Source organism: Thermoascus crustaceus, assembly GCF_041956765.1.
Source record: "Thermoascus crustaceus strain CBS 181.67 unplaced genomic scaffold VTN00scaffold_1, whole genome shotgun sequence".
Taxonomy (NCBI): Eukaryota; Fungi; Ascomycota; class Eurotiomycetes; order Eurotiales; family Thermoascaceae; genus Thermoascus; species Thermoascus crustaceus.
In genome coordinates, this window is record NW_027192527.1 from 1,624,051 (window position 1) to 1,633,778 (window position 9,728).

At 51.4% G+C, this 9,728-nt stretch overlaps 4 protein-coding genes across 4 annotated transcripts; 1 reads left to right on the forward strand and 3 right to left on the reverse strand.

Annotated features, from left to right (window-relative positions):
- Positions 1 to 721: 721 nt before the first annotated feature.
- On the reverse strand, positions 722 to 1,039 carry VTN00DRAFT_572 (uncharacterized protein; the record flags this gene model as incomplete). The annotated part of the gene is made up of 1 exon (XM_069432281.1): positions 722 to 1,039. One exon carries the CDS (start codon positions 1,037 to 1,039, stop codon positions 722 to 724), a length of 318 nt encoding a protein of 105 aa, XP_069291279.1.
- A 1,007-nt stretch (positions 1,040 to 2,046) lies between these two features.
- On the reverse strand, positions 2,047 to 3,553 carry VTN00DRAFT_573 (uncharacterized protein; the record flags this gene model as incomplete). The annotated part of the gene is made up of 2 exons (XM_069432292.1): positions 2,047 to 2,583; positions 2,642 to 3,553. The coding sequence occupies 2 exons, from the start codon at positions 3,551 to 3,553 to the stop codon at positions 2,047 to 2,049; spliced, it is 1,449 nt and encodes a 482-aa protein (XP_069291280.1).
- A 1,179-nt stretch (positions 3,554 to 4,732) lies between these two features.
- VTN00DRAFT_574 (uncharacterized protein) lies at positions 4,733 to 6,678 on the reverse strand (the record flags this gene model as incomplete). The annotated part of the gene is made up of 5 exons (XM_069432303.1): positions 4,733 to 4,750; positions 4,811 to 4,843; positions 4,928 to 5,554; positions 5,613 to 6,104; positions 6,163 to 6,678. The coding sequence occupies 5 exons, from the start codon at positions 6,676 to 6,678 to the stop codon at positions 4,733 to 4,735; spliced, it is 1,686 nt and encodes a 561-aa protein (XP_069291281.1).
- A 283-nt stretch (positions 6,679 to 6,961) lies between these two features.
- On the forward strand, positions 6,962 to 9,040 carry VTN00DRAFT_575 (uncharacterized protein; the record flags this gene model as incomplete). The annotated part of the gene is made up of 1 exon (XM_069432314.1): positions 6,962 to 9,040. One exon carries the CDS (start codon positions 6,962 to 6,964, stop codon positions 9,038 to 9,040), a length of 2,079 nt encoding a protein of 692 aa, XP_069291282.1.
- Positions 9,041 to 9,728: the final 688 nt, after the last annotated feature.

Genomic DNA, 9,728 nt, shown 5'->3' on the forward strand with positions numbered 1-9,728 from the left:
CTTGAACGCTCACTACCGTTGCGGTCCCTATTCCAGCTGGCCTCGGTACTTTCCGTACTTTGAGCAACAGACGTGACCAGCCGGCCCGGGCCACATGTTCGAGATACCCCGCAAGATCGGGTGCAAGGACGCACTTGTCAGGTCCCTCTATCCTAGTCTTCACTGGAATAGAACTAGGAAGAGCGGCTGAAACGTCTTTGTTATGGGTGATATAGGTATTCTTCAAGATCCGCATTGAAGAGATTGTACTGTGGTCTCTAAGTCAAAGCCATGGAAATCCTGTAGCTTGGTACGGCCGTAAGAAGTACAGCCTGGTCCATTCTAAAGCACTGATCTTGCATCAGGAGGAGTAGAATGTTATGGCTCTTGATTCGGCGCCAGGGAGAGCGAGAGGGGTGAAGGTCGATCGCATATGCCTAGATTAGTAATTATTCACTGTAGTCACTGTCAGTGGAAAGCTAAACTCGCGGTGATCGAAAATCCTCTGAGGATTGATCGATCGATTGATGATTTTGATGTGTCGAAATACTAGCACCCAGGGGCCTACCTGTTATCTGAGATGAAATACGTTCTGAGAAGCCCGACGCAGAGGGATGACCGCCTCGATACGAAAAGGGCAGCTGCTTCAGGAGAGTCCAGCAGCGATGATCTCGCGTTGTCTCGGACGAAGGCGAGGGTAGTTTCCGATCGCGAGACAAGTCAATTCAGGGTTCCAGTGGTGTCAAGGTGCAGCCCCGGCAGAGAGATAGGTGGTAGGATGATGAAGAGACCCGGCTACCGCTGCAGCTCGACAGATTGCATAACGCAAAAAAAGAGAAATCTGAGGCCTAAGGGGCTGGACAAGTTCGGAGGCGTAAAATTCCAGTGCGGCACGGCCCGCGGATGTCTTCCCCCACGGCCTATACCAACGCGTCCCAGCGAACCCTGCAGTCTCGCGCTTGACTTGGGACTGGGTACACACAATGATCGCCTTGAACCCCGCAGGATCTCCACGCGCGACAGGCGGTGCGAGGCGCAAAGCACGGGCCGGTGGCTGCATGGTCACGGTGCATCGCTGGAGGCTGGACAGCCGGGGAGGCTTGGGGAGAGAGCCCAGCGACTGGTCTCCTGCCGTCGTCGCTGAAGTTTACCCAGGTTGGACAGAGCTCTCTTATCGCGCATGTTCTGCATCGCAGTCAGTGTTCCCCTCGATCTCAGCCGCTTCTCGTCAGGTCGTCCCTGCAGCCTGCCATGACTGTGGGCACCTAGCACCGTTTGTACCAGGTCCGACCACTGAGCTCTGTATGCCGAATCGGGTTACCCTTGAACCCAGATGGGGGAGGCACTAGCTCGTAGGCAGATCTCGATGGTTGGGAGATATGAGAGACTCTGACCGTTAGAATGCGAAGCATTGCCCTGTCGTCCCGTCGCTAAAGGGCGATACTGGCCCGCTAAAAGGCCAAGGGTGAAGGGCTGCAGTGTTGACAACCAACTGCATCCGGGGGGCGAGATCGGGGCGCATTGTTAGCTGTATTAGCGCTCGGGGAGGTCGTCTGAGACAGATGCTGAGGGGTTGGTGTTCCTGGAGCACTGGAGATAGACGATACCTTACCCCGCGATGATGGACACGGCCATTTTGGCTGCAAATGCCATGGCAAGCGAGTTTTTGGGCCCGATGTTATGCATTCAGATTACCCTAAAGAAGCTATGATAGACAACGTCACTATCGTACTGTACATAAACCGTAATCATCAGGAGAAAAGTACTGTGTCATGGTTTCATAAAGTCTTGAAGCCCAAGTCCAAGCATGAGTAGAACCCGTAAAAAGGCAGAAGATAATAAATAAGATAACACCTGTCAATGCAACCACCGTCCTCAGTCAACTCCCCCAGAAATGATGAATAGAGCACCCGAAATACGTTACATGCGGCCGTCTAATATGCCAAAAAAAGCAATTCAAAGCACATAATCTTAGACCAGAAAAAGGTACAGGGTAGAAGATAGTGGCAGGAAGCCTGCGAGATATTCATCCAATAGATCAACGTAAAAACACCAATTTCAAAATGGCTAGAACAAGCCGTCAGGGATGGAACAGGGTTCGCGGCCGTCCATGGAATATCCGAACACAAGGGGGAGGCCATCTGCTGGCTCGGACTCGGCGTCCTGATAGAATATCGGTGACCCTAACGGAGTCTCAGTGCAGCCAACCACGCTCCCCAGGTCGAAAGACTCAGAGGGTGAGCCGGTCGCGGACGCTATAGGGATCGACGCGTGAACGCTAGCAGCTGAAATTCGAGATGGAGAAGGCCCATCTTTGTACGGCCGCCGGAGTAGCCCATTTCGGTGACGGTACCGTTCGTTCTTTTGCTCGTCGTGGTTCGCACGTCGAAACCTCGCTGCTATTTTTGCTGCTCTTCCGCCCTTAGCCCCAGATCGCTGGCGCTGAGGAGCGGGGTTCTCCGACTTGACAGATTTCTTGTGGTTGCCTTGCTTTCTGTACCGAGTGGTCGACTGTACCCCATTCTTTATTGCCTCTTCGGTCAGCCTCCAGAAGTTAACGGGCTTTTTGCCGGTTGGTGACTCCTCCTTGACAGCTTCGAACCCCTGAAAAACCAGGTGAGCGACATCTCTAGGTCGGAAGTATAGGGGCAAAAATACTCACCGCATTCATAGACAGATTATGCCTGATACTGTTTTGCCAGCCTTTTGAATTTTGGTCTTTCCCCTTGGTAGTGTTCTTCTCGAACCAACTGTAGATTCCCTGGAGAGGCAACTTCATACCAGGCGCAGAGGTAAGAGCTTGGTAAATAAGCAGGGAATACGGAGGATCGTTGTTCCCATCTTCGTCCGTGTCTCCGTAGCACGCTTCCACATCGTCCACTTCATTCGTAGACCTCCGTTTCATAGTCACTGGACTGACAGCATGGCGTGGTTCTAGCGACTGATGGGAAGAGATGGAAGGCGCTGGTGAGGACGGTCCGATGCTCGTACCATCCGGACCCGAGACGGGACGCTCTGGTTGCTGTCGATGCGACCCGGGAGTGAAGGAAATGCAATAGCTTTGGTCTTCTAGGAAGGGAGTAGAGGGGGCGTAAATTTCCGCTCCGCATGTAGAGTCAGAGAACATCTCGCGTTCACCAGAGTTTGCAAGATGGTATGTTGATTGACTCAGGTCGGGAAAGGAGTCGGTCGAAGATGGTGAATCCATGCAGTTGTCGCCATCGACTGAAAAGGGATAATTGCTTCCTTCTGGGGCTAGGACTTTCGATACCTGAGATGGATTGAACACACAGTCCTCTGCCACCCCAAGTCCCCACGAAATTGCGTTATTGAGCATTTGCATGGGCATCGGTTCGGGTAACTGTGAGAAGAAGCCAGAGGTCATCCAGGTATCAACCGCTGAATATAGATCGTAATTTCGAACAGAATCAGTGAGGGCGACACCTGCGGGTAACAAAGGTGCTTCTGTCGGCTGTATGAAAGGGTCCTCCAAAAGTCCACTGTGAGGAGTCTGGTATGAGTGGAAATCGTGGAAATCGTGGGAAGAAGTGTAGTGGTCTCTTCGGTTATTCATCTTGTCGAAAATACGCTCACTGCAGAATATTTGTCTTCCACAGTTAAAATTCCAATATCTGGATACTAGCAGAATCAACAGTCTGTGGAGGAACGATTATTGCAAGAAGAACAAGGCAGGTCAAGGGGAGTTCCTAGAAGGAGGGTACTTGTGAGACGAAGATATGGAAAAGAAGTGACAGTCAGGGAAGGTTGTTAAACCAGCCCAATCCATAGTTGGAATCTGTAACGCAAGACGCCAGCTCGTTAGGCACATGCTTTCTGCTGCAAACAAGCAGCTACTACATGCAGTTTAGTTTAAAGCAAACAAAGGGAGGCTGGCAATAAATAAGACTAACAGAACTTCCGACATTCTGGTTGTGCTTCGCCTCAAGGCGGAACATCCTGTGGAACAGCAATCCAGTGTACAGGTGTGGCCAATGATCGGGCAGCCAGGTCAAGGCGCTAGATCTGGTGCTACGGAAGACCGGCATGATGTAGTCAGTGACAAGAGGCGTCAGTTGGCAAGGATCTAGGCTTACACCTGACCGAGGGGGAAGCGGATAGTTGCAGAACTTGAATTGGCATTGGTTACTTTCAGAAAGCCCTGGATGCTATCAATCGGGGATAGGCAGCAGACTTTCAGAAACATTCTGGAAGATCTCAGACCCACATCCACCCGCCTTGCCAGATGCTAACTTCGTCCAGCTAGGTGGCATAGCTATAAACGTGCACTAATCATGTCGTACATCAAGGCAGCTCCTCACCTGCGTTCGGAAATTTCACCGAGACGGCTAAATCCCGAGCTCGCAGAGTACATACAATGACATGAAATTTCTGACATTGGTCATTGGTAAAACTGTTGCAGATCTCGATACGCTCCCAACCGGCCGGTAGATGAAAGACCAAACAAGGGCAGCTAGCAGCCATCATCAAGGGGTCGAAAAAAAATCGACAGCCTAAAAGGCGCTGCGGGCTCTGCATGTCGCGCCTGACGAAATACACGCGGGCTCCCGTACTCCCATTTCTGGTTCGGTTCTTCAGCCCAGCCATGGTATCAAGTGATCCGCCAGACGAGGACGTGACCCGTCCAAAGTACCTCCAAGGATCCGATTGCCCAACTGACCCATTAATAGCCTTCCTTGTTCGGGACAAATAACTTATGCAGACAGGAGCCAATGTGACGGGACGCAGACTCTTTTCACTTCCGGTAATAGATCTGTGGCGAAATGTTAGAATGAGAGCAATTCCCTAGGAAGGAAAAAAAAGTAAGGCTTACCTTCTTGAACTGAAAATGAAGTTGTAAGATTCCCTGTCAAGGTAGAAGGGTCAATAACTGTCACTAGACAAGAACATGATCATCATTCGACCTGAAAACGGGTTTGAGAAAACGTACCTTTTCGAAAGTGCTCTTAAATCCTCGGTCTCGTTTTGCACTATAATCCCATTCCTTATCGACGATTCGAAATGCGATGTCTTCGTACGGCGGCCCAGCAATGAAGCGAATAAGGCAGGTGTCCTCTTCACCAGCTGGCACAAAGGATTGACCGCGTTTCCTTCCATGTTCTCGCTCTATGCGATAGGTCGGAGCTTTCGTTTTATCGATAAGATCAGGGTAGAATATGTTGAATTTGTAACCTTGGACAACCTTTGGCGGCGGATTATCATGATCGTAGTGGGTCTGGTTGTACTTGTTCCACTCGTAGCCCATCTGAACGCGGTTGAAATATCTGGGCTTGCGAGGGCGATACTTGTTGGCCCACAGAGGACGAGACACTGTGGATACGGCTTCTTCGCCAGTAAAGATCTCTTCGTTTTCGCTAACACCCCTTGCAACTTCTCTCTCGTAGAGAGCTTTCGTTGCCTGAGAGAAGTCTTCATTCTGAATCGAAGAAAACCGAGTGGACGCGGCCGCGACGGGCGCTTCGGTTGCTTGAGTGGTGACTGCGCTTGGAGCCTTGTCCACATGCCGTTGTCGCAGTGGTACAAATCCCATTTTCAATATCTTTTGGCGCTCACGAGCCTACAAGCCTGGTTAGATTAAAGGTCCTGCAGACAAGAGAAAGGTGATAAGAACTTACCACTTGGTCGAGAAAGATGGATTCGTCCACTATTTCTAGATGTTTGTCTTCTGGACGCAACTGCAGTAGAGGTTCGGGGTCGAGATCGGCAAATTCTTCTCCATCGACCATATTTAATCGTTCTGCTTCCTCCGGGGTCCCTCTGATGACCGGTGCGAGTGGCACCAGTTTGGTGCGGACAGACTCAGCCTCCTCTCGTTGCTGCGTACGCAGTGCCTGGACACGTCCTTCAATGACAGCTTGGTACACCTTCTTCAACTTGGCCCGTGCTTTCCAAACGGTGAGGCTGCGCAGGAGCTCTTCCCAGTAATCGGTATCGATGGGTTCGTTCGAATTGAGCTTGCGTTTGACTTGGGTTTCGAGGACCTCGAGCTCTTCATAAGATTTCGGGCTGAGCAACTTATTTATATCTGCGGCAACAGAGCCGAGAGCGCGGCCCTCGTGTGCAGAAGTGGAGGATTTCTGACGGTCTCGACAGACAACCTTCATGGTCTGGATACCGTTAGCTTCAAGAGTTCCACCAGAGACAAGGGGTCGAAGGATATCATACCTTCCAGAAGTCCCTGTTCTTGGGGTTCGTCTCCAGGTTCAAGAACGTGTCAATGTCCTTCTCCAGCTCGGCCAACTGTGTCTGCGACAACCCTTCGAACACGCCATCCGGATCGACCAAGTCCAGCTCAGAATCCGGAATCTCATCATCTAAGGGATTCCTCGTAGGATCGATAACCCGCAGGGTAACCGTGAGCCAGTCAATCGGCTTCGCGCGTCCCTCTTTGACCCGTATCTCCGCTTTCTTCTTGGCTTGCTTCAGCACGAAGGTGTCCTCCTGTGCCACCCACTCCCGCATAATCTCATCTTCCTGGAGCTGGTTCAATCGCGCCTGCTCTTTCATATTCCGGGGCGGGGGATTCGAAGAACGACCGCTTTCATTCTGCCAGCCGCGAGACTGCCGCGATGAGTCTCTCCCTTCATCTCTGCGGGGGAACTTCTGACCATGACGCCAGGGTGGCGGGGAGCGAGACCTGCTCCGCTTCGCCCCTGTTCTGTCTGGGATGTGAGAAGACATTGCGCGTCGCCGGATATGCGTACGTGTCGTGGCCTCACAACCTCGAGCACGAGAGCAGTAGCCGCAAGCTGGAGGATCGCCGATAGAGAAAACGGGGCTGGAGTCCAGAACCATGACAACACGGCCTAAGAGGGAAGGTTGGGCGGCGGCAAACCTTCCACTGTGGTCCGTGCACCATCACCGCCAGCTCCGGCAAAGTATTCGACATGCCGTAGGCAGCACATCCAGTCGCTCTCTCAGCAATGTTATATTTTGCTCGGTTTTATTTTGGATTTTTGTAGCTATGCCGCCAGCCTGGCGGAAGCTACCTCTGCCACCTCAGGAGGGCCTGCCTCCGCTTCTCTTCAAGTACATTACAACCCCCAACAGCTATGATATTTATTTAACGGATCTAACGTACATTTGGTCCGAGCGCTTGAACCGGAGAGCAATTTTGGACAGAGCTTCCGACGAAAACACAAGCATTGACCCAAGTGAGGACAGCGAACAGTTCAAAGTCCTCCTGGAAAAGATAGAAGACGCCCTGCGAGGCTCACCAGGCAGCAGCATCACCCTAAACAATGGCTCAAAAGCCAACTCATTGGAGTTGACCACGACGACAAAACTCCCTTCTCCTTTGCCGCCTTTGCAATGGACTTTATATCTATTACGGGAGCCCCAGACTAGCCTCACATCTGAGCTGCTTTTGCCTTTACTAAGGGAAGAAGCGGACCGTGAAACGCGTCAGAGGTCTCTGTTGGACCACCTGAAAGAGAAGGACTGGGTCCTTCGCAAGCTGTTCGACAAGATCGAGTCTTTGGGCATTGATCCAAGTACTGTGTTTCCTAGTGCAGCAGCTGGCCTGCGAAGTGCTAAGAGAGGAAGTATTACGCTATCCCAAGCTGCGAAGTACATCAAAGGTCTCGCGCCATTCGATGAAGAAGAGTGGCGTAATGAGGTTGGTGGTGGTAATGCTGAATCGGGTCTGGCACCCAACCTTGTGGGAGAACTTTCAGATGCTACATTAGGTCTGCGAAGATTTGGTCCTGCCCCGGACAAGTGGTGGGAAAGCCTTGATATTAGGGGCCCTGCGCCGGAAGCAGGAAAACAGAAGAAGGTGATGGCAACCAGAGCTGCAAAATCACCTACCACTGAAACCAGAAGAGACGATGTCACTGAGGATGAAGAAAGCGAGGATGAATTCCAGCGGCAGGAAACTCCTCCCAGAATAAGGGAGGCAAAACTACAACGCCAGCAACTTGAACAAACCGGCAAAGCTCAGACAAAGGAAAGGAGGGAGGAGACTCCTACACCATCTCCCTCACTACCTCTCCAACAACCGACACCAAAAGCCAAGCCCAAAGGTCTTGGAACTATCGGCGTCAGGAGGGCAGCAGCCAAAATGGAAGAGCATCCTCCTGTATTGCGTGCATCCTCCACCGCATCCAACGTCTCAAAGCCCCCGAAGGCTCCTCCCCCTGTTCCTCCTAGAGTCCCCACAGACCAGGAGACGGAATCTGAAGAAGAACCAAAACCACCACAACGCCGACGACCAAGCCCAGTCTCAAGGCCCAAGGCCAAGCAGAAGCAGGCAGAAATGCCGGTCAGCGACCAGGAAACGGAATCTGATGAAGAAGAAACACCGCCACCACGGCGACCAAAGCCACTTGCAAAGCCCAAGCAGATGGAGCCACCAGCTCAGCGCCAAGAGACGGAATCCGATGAAGAAGTACCAGACCTGTCGCAACGACGACGACAACAACCAAGCCCAGCTCTACAGGCCAAGGAGACAGAACCATCAACCAGGGACCAGGAAACAGAATCCGATGAAGAATCACCACCACGACAACGCCCAAGTCCAGCCCCCGAAGCTAAAAGAGAGGCAGAACCCCCAGCTGCTACTAAGAAACGGGGACTAGGCGTGATAGGCGGCGGAAGGAAGAAAGCCAAGGAGCCGTCACCTCCGTCCCAACCGCCGCCGCCCACATCACCCGACAGAGAAACTACTACTACAACCCAATCTCCCCAGAAATCCAAACGCCCGGGTGGAATACTCGGCGTCATTGGCGGCGGGAAGCCATCCCGGGAGAAGGAGAAAAAGGACATTCCATCTCCCACCTCGCATGCCCCAAGCACAGCCCCTGGAGCTGAAGCAGAAGATGATGACCTCGACACAGCCTCAACAGGAGTGAACAAAAAACCTCCTCCTCCATCGTTGTCACGTTCACCATCACCATCGAAGGCGCAACCGGTCAAGCAGGAGCCCGAGCAGCCGAAGCGGGAGGAAACGGCGCAGGAGAAGGCGGACCGGAAGCGGGAGGAGCTGAAGAGGCAGCTGGAGGCGAAGAGCAAGGCGCCGGCGAAGAAGAAGCGGAAATTCTAAGTCCTTGTTTTTTTTTTTCTTTCTCTCTTGTTCGTTTCGTCTAGTTGGGGTTGCTTTGTTGGGCAAGTTATCAACAATCTTGTTATCTATGTAGTTTACCAAGTTTTCACGAACTACCTAAGCTGGCTGGCTCCATTTTTCTTTTGGGAGAAAGATACATTGTATAGGTTTGCAATTGATACCAATCCAATCCAATCCATTTCATGTCCAGGACCCATTAATGATTTTGGATTTTTCTTATATGTCGCGTCACGTATACAAAAGTTAATTAATGGATGTAGCTAGTCATGAGCTTCTCATTCATGATCATCAAGGTCTAGATTCATAAGGCATATCATATCATATCCCTCATGTCCATGATTTACAACCAGGATGAAGAAGAAAAAGAAAGAAGCCCACTCAGGCCACAAAATCACAAACCACATGGAGTCAATAGATAATACGCCTTTTTTCTTCTTCAACTGCCCCACTTGCCCCTCATGCCCTTTAGCAATGGTATAAGCACTGTACATAAAAGAAGTATGCGAGATGAACGAATTATTAAAAACACGACCGTACAAGTACAAAAATAGGGTTAGGGGTTTCCTAAGAAAAGAAAAAATACAGATGATGATAATGACCTGCAGCCCAGACCCAGACAGACAGAGAGAGAGAGGAGGGAGAGAGAGAGAGAGAGTCGTTTCCTTTT